The sequence below is a fragment of the Rhodamnia argentea genome, chromosome 1 (genome assembly GCF_020921035.1).
Source record: "Rhodamnia argentea isolate NSW1041297 chromosome 1, ASM2092103v1, whole genome shotgun sequence".
Taxonomy (NCBI): domain Eukaryota; kingdom Viridiplantae; phylum Streptophyta; class Magnoliopsida; order Myrtales; family Myrtaceae; genus Rhodamnia; species Rhodamnia argentea.
In genome coordinates this window covers 5,864,293-5,880,307 of record NC_063150.1, presented here as the reverse complement: position 1 = coordinate 5,880,307, position 16,015 = coordinate 5,864,293, and the positions used below count along the sequence as shown (strand labels likewise).

Below are 16,015 nucleotides of genomic sequence, written 5' to 3'. Positions count from 1 at the left end.
ATAATTCCAAAGAAATCAATCGTCGCGGCGATTTGAGCAGGATATTATCTCTACTTGCTGATTGGGAGTTAATATAAAGAGTGAGCCGTCAAATTAGGTCTTTTCGCGCCAGCCAACACGATAAGAATAGATGATGAAGGATCCAAGTTTATGAATAAATCCCATAGGTAGATAAATTTGTGGTGGATGCAAGTAAAAAATAATGAAAAGCCTTAACAAAACATGCGAGAAATTTCAACCGGTGTTTAAGCGGCAAAGTTGTATCCTTAGTAAGAATTTCCTCATCATTCACAATATCAGTCTTCATGAATCGACCTTAATACATATAAACATTACTTTTTTTCGCGAAAAAATGAGGTGATTCTAGAAAATATTTTCCTGAAAGTCATTTTCCAAAAAAATGACAATATTTTTCGATGATCGGCTAAAACCTGAAAATAAAATGGAAAATATTTTCCGACGTTTAGTATGAAAAATTTAATTTTGCTCCGTGTACTCTTTTTACTCATTTTTTTATTTTTTATTTTTTATTTTTTTTCTTTTCCTTTCTTCTTTAGTCGATCGCTGGCCAAAGCGACGCTATTGATTGGCCTCATGCAAGCTTGAACCTCACCATAGGCCAGCCCCCAACCGAGAAAGAAGGAAAAAAAGAAAAAAAGAAAGGAAAAACCAAAATAATTAAAAAGAAACTGAATGAGATCAAAAAAATAAAAATTATAAAAAAGATTGATTTTTTTAAGTATTTAAAAAGGAAATGAAGGTGAAGATATAGAGGGAGCAAAGATGAGGGAAAATGATTTCCTCTCATCGAAAGAGGAAATCATTTTCCCCCACTTTTGAATGTGTTTTTTTTTTTTTCACGAGTGGAAAATGTTTTACTTGACTTATCTATTTTCCATGAAACAAACGTTTGAAAATTCAGAAAATATTTTGCCGAAAGTTGTTTTTCGCTAAACGAATAGAGCCTTAGGAGCGTTTGTTTAAGTGAAAGTTTTTTTCGAAAATTAGACGGCGCGTCGAAATTGACTTAGTCAACAAAAAATATTTTTCGGTCAATAGAAAATTCATGCACAAAATTCGATGAAGTGAATTCATCAATATGAAGAAATGAAAACACTTTTGGAATTACTTCTCTCGGATTTTGTAAGTTTTAAAAACCTTATATTTAATATTTGATTTTATTTTTTTCTTTCTTTTTCTTTGTACTTCTACCCACGCCGCACACCGGGTCTTGATGCCGGCCGGTTGGTTCATTTGGCGAGCCTAGGAGTCTCGAGCTCGCCAAACCTCGGGGAGCTCAAGGCCGGCAAGACTTGAGCTCGCCCATCGACCGATCGCGATGGAGGACATTGCTATGGAGGAAGAAGGAAGAAAGACAAGAAAATAGGGAAAGGAGAATGAAATATAATTTTAATTTTTAATTTTTTTTTGCCTCAAATAAAATTATGAGATTGAAATATGTTTCGAACGAGATCAAATACCAGAAAGCATTTTCAGTCACATATCATCAAACAAAAGAAAATTAATCATTTTTCTAAAAAATAATTTTTCAAAAAGCATATTTTTTTTAGCACGGAGTTTTCCTCGGAAACAAAGGAAAGGCACTCTATACTCTATAGTTACTTATCAAATATATACGATAATCAAATCTTTATCAATCAGACCAAAAAAAAAAGAAATCCTTATCAAAGGAAGTACAACAAAATTACAGTAAAGCCCCCAGTAATGAGTCAAAAAATTGAATAATCCAGGTAATTCGGTAATTTCGAGCTCTTCTTGCTCTTCTTGCTCTTTCTCTCCGTCTCTCTATTTAAGGGCGCTGTCCACTTCATTTCTTCCTGAGCCTACAATCTCTCTCTCTCTCTCGTGCTCGATCTCGCAGAGCACAAAGCTTGCGCCAAGCTAGACAGGTAAGAAGCCTCTCTTCGCTCTGTTTGGTCGATCACGCATCATCATCTTCGTCTTCACCATCATCATCTTCATTATCATCCATCTTGAATCCTCCTTCAGTAGTGGGAATCGGCGTTTTCGTCAATCGGATCACTTTTGTGTTCATAGTTCCTTTTCTCTGATTCCTCTGTTGAGCTAAGAGATTCCTCGGAACAGCGCCGGAGTCTGTCGTTTTCGGCGCGCGTGCTTAGTTTTTAACGTTGGATCTGCGGGTGCGCGTATCGTTTCTGATGCGAATTTCCTGTTTCTCTTCCGTCGCGCTCCACTCAGTCGACGAGGAAACGATCGGGAGAACAAGCCGATTTCGTCGGAGTCTGTCTTTCGGTTAGAGTACTGTCGCTTTACTTGCTCGTATTGCATTTCTTAGTGTAAGGCGTTCGATGAGATGATTACAGCATCCGATGTGAGACGTTGCGTGTGTAGATGGTTTGGTTAGTGAGGTTACGACACGGTAAAACTGCTCACTCAACATGCGACACGCCTCCCGAATTCCGGGGGCCAGCGAAAATGATTGGGCTCGTTCTTGGCCGAATTTGAGTGACCATTCGTTCATACTGCAGATCTTCACAAACCGAATCCATGGCTCCAGCTGCGTCTACAGCTTCTTCAGATTGTATCAAGCCAAGAGGTGATGATCATGCTCAAACTTGATTAGATCTTCTGTCTTCCTCACGCTGTCACACCAGATTGTCCTATTGACATTTTGTTCCTCGTTAACTTAAATTTATTTTCTGATATCCTAAAGAAATCGTCTTGTACTTGAGAAGTTCTCGACGATGGCCCTGTCTCTGTGATTTTTTCGGCTTAGTTGACAGATAAGAACATCGAGTTTGACCACTGTTCCATTAGTTTGTCCTGTTTCATATGCATCATTCCTTTCTGAAACACGTAAGAAATTTATATGTGCCAATATTTTCATTTAGGAAAGTGGATGTCATTGCTTCTGATTCAATCCAGTTCCTAACTGACATTTGAGATGTTCTTGACCTGATGCCTAGCACCGATTTGAATTCATCATCTGCAATAAGTATCCATCAAATTTTTACTCTTATAAAATGATTTGTGAACTCTACCTGAGAGATGTACTTTTACAGCGATCCCTGAAGCAATCGCACTTTCATCCAATCTTTTATTTCTTTCATCAAGTAATTGAAAATACAAACATTGTTAAGGAGATGTAATTTTGCAGAGATCCCTTAAATAACATAATATGTTTGAAATTTTGAATGGTACGTATGTTGGCAAAGCATGTCAGGTATATGTCAAGACCTGGATAAAACAAAAACAATGAGATTTTTATGGTTACTAACCTAACTATCCGTCTTTGTCACCATATACAGATGTTTGCATTGTCGGTGTTGCACGAACGCCAATGGGTGGGTTTCTCGGTACTCTTTCATCTTTGCCAGCCACCAAGCTTGGTTCTATAGCTATTGAAGGTAAAGATGCAGCATTTCTTCTAGGCATTCCCATGTGTATTCCCAAGTGTACTACTTCTAAGCGCTTTAAATTTTTTTTCTTCATGTCACTAATTATTTATTTTGTTGAAATTGAAGGGGCTCTGAAAAGGGCGAATTTGGACCCATCATCAGTACAAGAGGTTTTCTTTGGCAATGTTCTCTGTGCAAACTTGGGGCAAGCTCCTGCTAGACAAGCTGCATTAGGAGCTGGAATACCGAATTCAGTGGTCTGTACTACCGTCAACAAAGTTTGTGCATCCGGAATGAAAGGTTCTCTCCTCAACTTTAGATGAGCTTTATTTCTCACTAATGAGTGAGCCTTTTATCATTTGATGCTTGTGAAACACCTGCCATAAGCTTTTTTGTCTCTCTTTTTTCACAGCAACTATGCTTGCCGCACAAAGCATCCAGCTGGGCATCAATGAGGTTGTTGTGGCAGGTGGCATGGAAAGCATGTCTAATGTGCCTAAATATCTTGCCGAGGCAAGGTTAGTCATCCCAAAATTATCTTTCTTTACCATTATGTACATGGTAGAAGAATGCCCCTGTTCACTCCTTGTGGATTTGCTTGATGCCTCCCAATATATTTTACTGTTTAAGCATGCTCCAATTAAGATTTGCAATTCCATGACCTTGCCACTTAAGCTCCACCGGAAAACAATGTGAACAGCACAAGATAAACTCAAAAGTGACTTGCTTTTCTGCAGGAAGGGGTCTAGACTTGGGCATGATTCACTTGTAGACGGAATGTTAAAGGATGGTCTTTGGGATGTCTACAATGATTATGGAATGGGAGTATGTGCTGAAATATGTGCAGAACAGCACTCCATAACAAGGGAAGAGCAGGTAACAATGACCCAGCCCTCCTCCCTCTTGCCATTGTTCATTTCTCGTTCACTGGACGACCACTGGCCTGAGGGCCTCATCAAACTAAATACTATTGCATTTTTCAAGTTGAGCTTAATAGAAACAGTGAAACCAATGACACCACATGTCTTAATGGATCTAGAGCTAGATGCTTCGTGTCTTATTTTCTTAAGCTGGTATACTCAGCCTCTTTTGTACTTCAGATACAATTGTGAGTCGCTGTTTTTCACAAGCGTGAAACAATTTGATTCTTTTATTGAGTTATTCTCTTTGATTATGCAGGATAACTATGCTATTCAGAGCTTTGAGCGGGGAATTGCTGCCCAAGACTGTGGTGCTTTTGCATGGGAAATTGTGCCGGTGGGACATATAGTTCCTGATGACTAATGCTAGCTGTATGATATTTTTACGCATCCTTCATAATGTTGACCTGGAATCATGCAGGTTGAAGTTTCTGGAGGAAGGGGAAAACCATCAACAGTTATTGACAAGGATGAAGGTCTTGGAAAGGTAACCCATAACTGTAGAGACCATTGACAAATCGGTAATGCGGGAATATTATCTATCTTAGAAATTGACTGGATTAATATGCATCTTTGGAGATAGTTTTGCCTTTCACTACTCTGTTTCTATTTAATAAAAGTCAGTACTTAAGTGTTCATAAGTACAAATGGAACTCATAAAGATCCATAAATACAACCACCCGATGTTTTGACTATGTACAAGAACTGACATGAATATGTATTCTTTCAGTTTGATCCTGCAAAGCTGAGAAAGCTCCGTCCAAGTTTCAAGGAGAGTGGAGGCAGTGTTACTGCAGGGAATGCCTCTAGCATAAGGTCTGGTACATGACAATTTGACACTGCGGTCCAGAAATTGCTGATTATTCATTTAGGATGTTCTGTCTTGTGTGTCTTAGTCTGCCTTATAACCTAACTTGCTACTACTGTTCAACGCCTTATGTGCATCGCACCAGACACCAATTCCAGCATTGATATAGAATTGCTTGAGAGAATTTTCATGCAGGTTTCTGCATGATAAGTCTACTATTTGCATGATATCAATGTCACAACTTTAGGCTCTAGGGCATTTGCCACATCTTTCTATGAACAGCCTGATGTTTTAGGCTATAGACATATCCTAGGCATTGGACTGCTTATTTTTAGCTATTGCATAAATGAAAGATTGGACTGAGATGTATACTGTAAACTTTCAGTGATGGTGCTGCAGCCCTTGTGTTAGTTAGTGGTGATAAAGCACTTGAGCTTGGGCTTCAGGTGATTGCAAAGATCACAGGGTACGCTGATGCTGCTCAGGTAATGGAGATAAGTTGCATGCTGCCGGAAGAACGGTTTACCCGAATCCGTTTAATTGTAAACTGCATGTTCTGCATATCCAATGGAGTCTGCTATTAGACACTAATTTGAGCTCAATTTTTGCAGGCCCCAGAGTTGTTTACAACAGCTCCGGCCCTTGCAATTCCGAAAGCCATCGCAAATGCTGGCTTGGAGGCCTCGCAAGTTGACTACTATGAAATAAATGAAGCCTTTGCTGTATGTTTATGGGCTTATCTTTCGCTCAAGAAATAAATTAATCCAGGAGATAACTTATTGTGGTTTAATCCATGTGCAGGTTGTGGCTCTGGCAAATCAAAAACTTCTGGGAATTAACTCGGTAAATTGAACCACTTAGTCATGAGTTGTGCTCTAGCACTAGTGCATGTGTGATTGCCTTATAGGTTTCTCTGTGGCATGCGAATATCTTAGTAACTATGAAGTGTGATTTGCATCCTGACTTGAACGGCATTGTTGTCTTCTTGTTCTGATTGGTTATTTGTCATCCCAATACGTGTATACAGGAGAAAATTAATGTCCACGGAGGTGCTGTCTCATTGGGTCATCCGCTAGGTTGCAGTGGAGCTCGTATCATAGCCACTCTTTTGGGGGTACTGCTCTAATTCATTCCGTTGCTCCAACTCATGCTGTAGTACTGTTGCATGACGTAGCCTATCCACTCCATTCTTTTTGAAGCCATAATTGCAAGCATAATGATTTTAGTATGGCAACGTGTTACGCCTTTCTTAATCTAATTTCTATGGTATTGCAGGTGCTAAAGCAGAAAAACGGGAAGCACGGTGTTAGTGGCGTGTGCAATGGTGGAGGAGGTGCATCTGCACTAGTAGTAGAGCTTCTGTAAACGATAATCCGTGCGGTATGTATCTTGTATGCCACGGTAGAAAGTTGCACAACAGACTTGTTTGCCAGACCGTCCCCACAGTTAAATGCATGTTTTGATGAATTCCGAGTTCATGCATGTGCGTTGTAATCATGTCTGTAAAGGGTTGTAGACCCTCCTGCGGCCACACCGGCTGTTGTAACTGGCCCCAACTTTTAAACTCTAGTGTAAAAATGAGAAATCTACGATTTTACACTAGTTGTCATGAATCAATCCATAGTCAAGTGATGTCGGTTTTCCTTTTTTGACAGGTTAAGAGTATGTGCTTTTCTCGAAGATGAGCCTCGGTAGCCTTCTGTTGTTTACTTGTGCGTTTCCGCCTCATTGCCTCTTCTTTGTTTCTGCTGCAATAAGCAAGAAATGTATGTAGTTTCCACAAGGAACAATAAATTCCTTGAGTAATTCATCTCTCTCTAACTATATCGTCGTCAAGCAACTTCCTCGGTCCAAATTACTTGTAGCCATTTGAGTGACCTAATCACTCGAGTTTCCTGATTATCCTTGTTCCCGACATTACCGATGTTCTGCTGTAAAAAAAAAAAAAAAAAAATTTGATGAAAATAACTTTCATTGTGAATGGGGCTTTTGCATTTCTAATTGTGAATGGGGGGTCTAACGGGTCTACTCGTTGAAGGACGAAAATTGGGTTGTGTAGCTGAACCAGACATTCTGCTTTGCAAATTGCAATATCCCTCTAATATTTGTTGCAACATGTTCTAAATTGACCCAAAAGGATTTGGGCCGAGCAATGAGGCCCTTAGTTCATATGCAAGGGATTAACATATTCAAATATCACCGACTCAAAAGAAGAAGAAGGGGCAGCTTCTAATTTATTGATTTGTTTTTATTTTATCATTATTTTTTCTTTATTTTTTTTTTCTTAAAGTAGCCGGTGATGATGGCTGGGCCCTTGCTCGGACCATCGCAGCCTTGGATCAGGATGAGAAATTTTCTGTGGTCGTTTTTATGCCGCCTTTCCACTAATTTGAGGCCATCCAAAAATTTCTCGTCCAGATGTAATGAGGCGCATTCACGTTCTGAAAGAGGAGGCTGCACGGATTGCACATAATATCACTCTCAGCCAGAGTGAGATAACCAAGATAAATGCAGCTAAATGTTGGTAATTATAAGCTATTAATTGCTCGGCATTAGTAAGACGTCTCTTCAATTCACATCTCTCACTCATTCAGAAGTTATGTCTCTTCGGATCAATGTCCTAAATGTTGCAACAATTATGGGTTAATGACTCAACTGACTCTTTGTTCTGCTGCAATCTCTGACTTTAATATGGTTATTATTAAGGGTTAACGGCTCAACGAATATAAGCATAATCGACATAGCTCTTGAGTTCATGTCCTTTGAATTTTTTGTAGCTGTTTTCCTTGTCTATAAATAGACATGTCTTTTTAGTTCAAATAGAAGGACTCTTCGAGATACTCCTCTAGTTTTATCTATAGGGGTTCTCTAAGTGTTCTGGTGTCGAAAAGTGGTCGAATGAGTCCGGTGCATAGTGCTAATTCAAACAGGTTCCTGGATGTTGTATGCATAGTTCGTTAAGTTGCTTAGCTTCATTAGTAAGAGCTAATCACCAATTAGCCGTACTTAATTCCGTTACTATATTATTGCAATTGTTCAAGTTCAAATTTGGTTTGTCATTGTACCATCTTTTACTCAGTGACTTGCTTGTTATTATTGAAGTTATCGCCTCCCCAAAGTTATTTTTCTTTATTTATATTTTCTAGTTACAACAAACGTTATATTGTTGCGTATATTATGTTATTAACTCGGCTCGTTCTCGATGCTTTTTAGTTCTTCAATCTAGGAACGTTTAGTCTACTGTTTGTCCAAGGGACGTTCATGTTGGAAATTACAAAATAGAAAAACACATTATACAGAACTTGTATACGTTCATATGAAGCATGGATTGGTATAATTACTTTGTGTGTGAATATATTTTCCATTGGGATAATTACAAATCATTTGTTAAGAGTTATTATTGGAATTTGATTTTGACTGAAAGCCCGTTGATTGTTTGATAGGCTTGTTACGTACGAGATTATAGAAAGACATACCGACTGGTAGAAAAGGAAAAAATCGATATTTGGCCGCCTTGTATATTTACACCTTTCCTAAACTATTCCCTAGACTTGCACTACATTCTACCTTAACAAATTTTTTAATCAAATTTCTCTGACGCTAAATTCGGCTAAATCCAGTTAATGTTGCCAATGCAGAGAAAATATACGGATGCCTATGCGGACACATGTACGACATGGATAAAAATTAGCCAATTCATGCGTCTAGAAGAATGTCTACATTAGAAAAATTTTATCCACCTTACGCCGAATTGGTCGGATATAGAATTGGATGGACGGACCTGATCATAAAATTTGTAAAAGTAGAACCAACTTGAATACATGGATCTAATTAGAAGGAAAAGGCGAAGCAGTACTTGTGTTCGTAATCGCCGCTACTTACAAATTTAGAGGAACTTGACTTGCCCCACTTCGATGATCTAGAAGTAAGTTCACCCACATCCATACCGTTTGTAATGCTTGCACGTAATATTTCGCAAAAAAAATGCAATCTAAACTTCTCAAGAGGATTTGGACCAAAAAAAAAAAACTTCTCAAGAGGATTGGAGACATAATGATACAATGGAACATGTCTCCCTCCCCTGGTTAATCATCTGAACAACACGGTGCCCCCCAAAACATTCTCTTTGAGCTCATTAGGAATGCTGCCCACCTTGCATCACAAGCTGTTTCACGCGCATCGCAGCATTCTTCTGCACCGCCCAACATGTCTAAACACGCGCTCACCGGGATTTTATGTTTCACCCGCGATTTCTTTGTTATAATCAAAGAGATAACCTGCTAATTGACGTGTAATTTTCTACACGTTTTTTTTTGTTTTTCCCTTTCACGATACATGCCCAACGAAGCTGAGGGGATAGCTTGCGTAGTCTTTGAATTTCTGAACAACACGTTAGAGAATGTGCGAGAAGAGAACGAATGGAGAAGGTAAGATCTCTGTCTCGTCTTAAACAAGTTTAGTCTTTCCTTCTCCACTTGTTCTCTCCACATTCTCTGAGGTGTGTTCCGAAATCCAGAAACTACACAAGCTATCCCCTTGCTTGATTTGGTGGGTATCGTGAAGGCCAAAAAAGTGTAGAAAAATATTCTTCGACTACATGTTATCTTCTCGATTATAACAAAGAAATCACGACTAGAACATAAAATACCAAACCAATAAGTGCGTGTCTAATCGATGCGCACAATTTAAGTTCGGCTAAAAAAAAACCCTAGGGGAGTGTGCGATGCGGTTGGTATACAATACAAGGCCATGAGAACAAAAATAGAAAAGTAAAAAATTTTGTACTTTTTATTTTTGTTTCAAGTTTATATCCGGATTAAAAATTTGTCTCGAAAATAGGAAAATGAAATTACTTTACCTAACGGATTTTTGTTCTAAACTTGTTCTCAAGTACTGAAAAATGAAAAAACAAAGAAATAGAATGGTTATCATTCGTGCCATTAGGGACAAATGACTCTTCTTTGGGACTTGATGGCTGGGAAAAAACTAGACCAAAAAGTTTTAAACCTATTACACTTTAACCAATTAAGTCTTAAACCTTTTAATTTTGTCAATTGAGCCATAATTTTTTTTTCATATTTTACCAATCGACTCATCCGACCAATTTTGAGCAAAATTAGCTGGCGTGGATATCATCTTTATACTATTTTAATATTTGTTTGAATTTTTTTTGCCCTTATTTTTTCAACTTATTTCACTTCTACAATTACTTACTCGTTGGACACTAACCGAGCCTCATAGGCCATTGGGAGAGGGTCATCAGGCCCTCGCTGGCTATCGGCAAAGGCCACAATGCCCTCACCCATTTGGAGGAGCGGGCATCCACCACTTTAAGGGGAAAAAAGGAAAAAGATAAGAAAACATAAAAAAAAATTCAAAAAAAAATTACAATATTATTAAGATTTGTTGACAGCCAGCACCGGGTGCAATAGGTTCATGATTTTTTGGATTGAATTAGCTAAAGTGCAATAGGTTCATGATTTTTTGGACAATTTTTCGTATAAGAACTCATGTCCCCTTTCATTCACACCCCTATCCAATCCTGTCTTACCCTATCCATACAAATACCCCAGCGCAACCGACGCACTTTTGTTATCAAAGGCAGCGTGAACGGAAGTTCACATTATCACGTGATCAGAAATCAACGTCACATGCGAAGCCCTTTAAGCATCTATCTTTGCATGCCATTCCTTCCATCAGCAATAAACAATTGTCCAGAAGTAAAAGCCCATTAGGAGCAATTATCTTTTTTTTTTTTTAATTCTCTCGGATTACCCAAATGACAATAAAGAATGTATAGATTCAATAACATGTAATGCCTTTGGCTCGAGGAAACGTGTGGGAAACATAGCTCGTTTTTGCGGGGACTGCGACCGACTGTTGTAAAAGCTTTGCTCACGCATCTCTCAACTGCTCCCTAAATGATCGTACTTATTGCTTTTTTTTTTCAGAGAGGGACCATCGGTCAAGCGATACAACATCATGGGTATCAAAAGGCACGAAGAAAAGCAGCAAAAGTTGGAATTCATTTGTCTTTGGCTCGAGGAACACGAGGGGAACGCTGTTTGATTTTGTGGGACTGAGACCCGACTGTTCTAAAAATTTAAACTATTAGACGAAATCATCTTTAATATTTAAATGCCCTAACATTTCCCCTCGTGCGTAAGGGTGGACTTTGGCCTGAGTTTAAAGCATGGAAGCAAGTAATTGAGGAGACTAATATAATTTTACTCGTAATTAATGTCTAGCAAATTAGAAACATTACAAATCTTGCTTCAAGGGCTTCTAATATCTATTAGATATTGGCAAAATGACACATAGAGTGTCAATATTTATGTGCAACGTTCATTTTAGTGTCAATATATTTTTATTATTATTTAAGTGTCAATTTTCTTGAAAAACGGTTATTTCAATGTCAACTCCGATGAGCGTCGCTGGAAAGCATACGTGGCTCGCCGAAGCATCCTAGTCAGCCAAAAAAATATATATTAAAAACCAATAAAAAAAATCCACGTAATATTAAAAAAATTAAAAATAAACTAAAATATGAAAAAAATAAAAAAATTTAACGTTGCAGCCCTCGTTGCTGCATTTGCAATTTTTTTTAAAGTTATTTTACTGTTTACTTTTAATTTTTTAAAAAAAGGAACTTAATTTTTAGTTTGAAAGCCCTTATGGCATCCACATGGACTGAATTTTAAAAGAAAAATTGCCATGTGAATGCCATGTGGACATACTTTTTTGAATAATTCCAAATAATATTAACAAATTAATAAAAAAATCACGTGTATTGTTTGGTCGGAATTGACACTTAAGTGATATTTTTTGTCGTAATTGGCAATTAAGTGATCGTTTTTTCTCTGATTTGACACTTCAATGATCCAAAAAAATATCGACACTAAAGTGAGCGCCGAATATAAATACTAAGACTCTAGGTGCTCTTTTGCCATTGGATATCATTTAGTAAGGGAGAAAATGAAGGCTAGCTTTGATGTTAATGGGTCTTATATTTTTGCTGTGATGCATATATCTATACTCAAAAAAGGTAAAAATAGCTTTGCAAGACTATCAACTAGGTGTCACCTGCCCGTGCTACTATTTTTTCTTTTTTTGCGGCATCATTTACATGCTATGAACGTGGGATAAATTTATTTTCATGACAATGACATCTTATGAGTGGGTTAACTCAGTGCCGCTACCGAAAACGAAAAGAATTGTCAGCAAAAAGTTTTTCTTACTTCCCAAAGATCCTTATTAGATCTTAGGGTACTGTTGTGTTTTCATGATTGAAAATTATGCCAAGTTCTTGATTATCCTCCTATATATGCACACGGGTGCAAATTCTTAATACCATTAAATGCTGAATATTTTGTAATTTTCAGTAACTAATTAAGTCAGACAAGTCCAAAATTTCTCTCTCTCTATCTCTCCATACAAACTCATTACCCAATGTGGCATTGCCTTCATTTGAGGAAAAGAAAGAAAGAAAAGGGAGTATAATTATATACTCGTTATAGTTCGTTGATAAATGTTTTCTATTTGACTTGATTGGTCGGTGCTTTAAAGGCACTTGTTAATAAAATATTTTCAAACAAAATTTTTACAAAAGCGAAATTAGGAATCTAACTATTTGATTTAATAACAGGAGACGGAACAAGTATTATTAGAAGAACTGTCGATCCACAAGAGTGGAAAAAAAACCAACCTAGCTCCTTGCTAAGTATATTTCGGCCGTAAATAAGTAATTTTCTTGTGCGGCTCGATGTAAATTCGACATTAAATTTATCTCATTAAGTTTTTTTTCTACCACAATAAAAAATATTTTTTAGGCAAATAAAAAAATAAAAATTAAACTAAAAAGCAGTGCTCTCCTTTTGCTTATCTAGAAGCAAACACAGAACAGACCCAACACACTATAAAAGGGAACAGCAACTCTTCTTTTCTTCACATCACCTTCCAAGAACCTTCTCTCAAAACACACATTCGCCATACCTACCCCATATGGCTTCAAGTACTGCAAGCCCCTCCTCCACCTCCTCCTCCTCCTCCCCCTCCTCAGCAAACAACCTCAGAATCCTGGTCGAAAGAAACCCCCCGGAGTCCAAATTGTCTGAGCTGAACATCAAGTGTTGGCCCAAGTAAAAAACCCTTCTCTCTCTCTCTTGCCTTAATCACGACAGAAACTTGAATTTCTTTTCTGTTTCAGGTGGGGTTGTCCGCCAGGGAAGTATCAGCTGAAGTTTGATGCCGAGGAGACGTGTTACTTGGTGAAGGGCAAAGTGAAGGTCTATCCAAGAGGGTCGTCGTCTTCCTCATCATCATCATCACCATCACCATCAGAAGACCAATTTGTGGAGTTTGGCGCTGGGGATCTCGTGATCATCCCAAAGGGACTCAGCTGCACTTGGGACGTCTCTGTTGCTGTTGATAAATACTACAAATTCGAGTCCTCCTCCTCTTCCTAGTATTTCTCCTCACTTCTTCTACTTCTTCTCCAACTTTTGCAGCTTCTGTACTGTCAATCTTCACATGCTAGCTAGCTTGCTCTTGTATTGTACATCTGATTACTGCTCCCTCTTCCCTTACCTGTGACCTGATTTCTTCACATCAAATTATGATTCTTTCGATCAGAACTGTCCATCTGAATCTTCCCCCACTCTCTCTTCCCTCTCTCTGTGTGGCAGTCTTTCGTTTGTTTTTTGCATTGAGAGGTTGTGGTGGGGTGATCAGAGGGTGATCTCTTCTGGCCAGCGGTCAAAGGAGGATAATGGTCAATGCAGGTCCCATTCAAACTTAATCTAAGATGCTTCTTCTTGGTGGGGGCGGTTGGGTGCTTTGAAATGGAGCTTTTAATGTCCCTTTGACTGGTCATCCCCTTTAGATATTTTCTATGGTGTTGCTTTTTTTTTTTGGATCTAATCTCTGGGTGGATGCCACCTCCCTTTTTGGTTAGGATGCGGCTTGGACAAAGCTTTTGTCACCGCCCTTCTTCCCAAAAGTGGACGATGCAAAGATAGGACACGGGTCTCTCTCTCTCTCTCTCTTCCACGCTAGGTGGCAACTGGCTATTCGACCGGGGGAGGGCCGGAGAAATTTTAATTTAAGAATTTAGGGTGCGTTTATTTGACGACAAATTCAAAATTGAGAAAGCAGTTGTCGAGAAACGAGCGCTTGTATTGCTTGCGAAAATAAAATGAATGATAGATAATTTCATCATTCACGAAAATGATTGGGAATAATTTTATTATCAATAATATGGCTAGCTTTTTTAAGCGAAATAACCAATCTTTATTGAAAAATATTTTCCAAATCTCGAGTTTTTCATGAAATAAACGCACGTTTAAATGGAAATAATTTGTATTATCTATCTTAAAAGACGAAGATAACATCACAAAAAATCTCAAATTAGTATACTTATGATAAATTTGCCCTCCGCTAGTTTGTTGTTCTCTAAAACTTCGAAACTGGTAGAACCGTAATAAGTTTATCCCATACTAATTTTTTACCATAAAAAATCTTAAACTGGTATATCTGTGATAAATTTATCATCCATTAATTTCCGTTAAATTGAGTTATTATTATGAAAAACTCCAAACTGGTATACCTACGTAAAATAGAGGGTAAAAATCTAAATTTGGTACACCCATTAACCGTCATGTGTCATCCAATTCAGCAATTTGACAGCAAAATTTAACAAAAAGTAACATATGGTAAATTCATCACATGTGTGTCGGTTTGGAGTTTTTGGTATTTAAAAAATCAGTTTGTAATAAATCTATCGTGAGTGTATCGGTTTGGAGTTTTTCGTGGTATTAATCCATAAAAAATTACATGAAGCACCAAGCGATACGGGCCAATGCATCGAGGATGAGACCGTTGTCCTCCTAATGCGGAAGGACCAAGCATCTAGCCCTTAAGTCTTTTTTGGGCAGGGCATGCACCATTTTGTGACCATGCTAATGTGCTCGAGCAAGAATATGCTTTTCATCTGGTAAACATAACTATAAAAAACACGAAATGGTTATGCTTTGCTCTATCTTCCGTTGGAGGAATCCTCCAAATCATACCTCTAGCAATATGCAAATATAAGAAAAATTAAATGTAATTGATGTCCATAATCATAAGTCATCATCAATCAGTAGACTGATCGGAGGAAATCTTTCACCATCAGCACCGGAGGAAACTATGGCCTTCATGAAAAATATGGCGGTCAAAATTAGTCGAAATGTGTTTTCTTGCAATTTAACCTTAAAACACACATGAGGACGGCGGCATTAGATTCCGTCTTTAATGGATAAACTTGATTATTATGAAGTACCTTGCTAACTTCATCGATAAGATAAGATGCAAGCCGGAGTACGAGAGGATGACTCAAACACGAGGCTACTCGCATAGTTGGTTTGGCGCATCGAGCGTCCGCAATGGGGCTTGCAAGAAAATACAAACCTCTTGCTTAAGCACAAACCAATCCATTCACATCTAACCCATCTCTGGATCTTGAGCTTCTACAAGCATTTAAGTAGCTTGAGATGATCGGTTTCTTAATCTATCGAACTCTAATTTTTCTGCTTTCGGAGTATAATATTTTCGTTTCTTTTTGTCATTATCATTCTTAAAAAACCGTGAACCCTTTAAACAATACAAACACTATCTTCATTGGAAAATTATCAAAAAGTCCCAAACCTATTATAATTATGTCAATTTAGTTCATTTGGCCAATCGACCATGATGTGGACAATTCTTAATAATATTTTAATATTATTTATGTTTTTCAATTATTTTTTTATTCTTTTAATAATTTTTTTTTGTCTTAACCAAAAAAAAGAAAAGGAAAAAATCAAAATAAATTATTGAAAAATTCAAAAAATTATTGAATATTATTAAAAATATACACGCCAAGACCGAAT

At 37.8% G+C, this 16,015-nt stretch overlaps 2 protein-coding genes across 2 annotated transcripts; both read left to right on the top strand.

Annotated features, from left to right (window-relative positions):
• Positions 1–1,784: 1,784 nt before the first annotated feature.
• On the top strand, positions 1,785–6,939 carry LOC115754570 (acetyl-CoA acetyltransferase, cytosolic 1). The gene is made up of 15 exons (XM_030693623.2): positions 1,785–1,910; positions 2,511–2,578; positions 3,291–3,389; positions 3,507–3,680; positions 3,793–3,898; positions 4,118–4,256; positions 4,560–4,637; positions 4,722–4,787; positions 5,031–5,116; positions 5,494–5,593; positions 5,720–5,830; positions 5,910–5,951; positions 6,136–6,222; positions 6,384–6,488; positions 6,764–6,939. Exons 2-14 carry the CDS (start codon positions 2,530–2,532, stop codon positions 6,471–6,473), a joined length of 1,227 nt encoding a protein of 408 aa, XP_030549483.1. The 5' UTR covers positions 1,785–1,910; positions 2,511–2,529; the 3' UTR covers positions 6,474–6,488; positions 6,764–6,939.
• A 6,105-nt stretch (positions 6,940–13,044) lies between these two features.
• LOC115754571 lies at positions 13,045–13,736 on the top strand. Its single transcript, XM_030693626.2, has 2 exons — positions 13,045–13,246; positions 13,315–13,736. The coding sequence occupies exons 1-2, from the start codon at positions 13,110–13,112 to the stop codon at positions 13,571–13,573; spliced, it is 396 nt and encodes a 131-aa protein (XP_030549486.1). The 5' UTR covers positions 13,045–13,109; the 3' UTR covers positions 13,574–13,736.
• Positions 13,737–16,015: the final 2,279 nt, after the last annotated feature.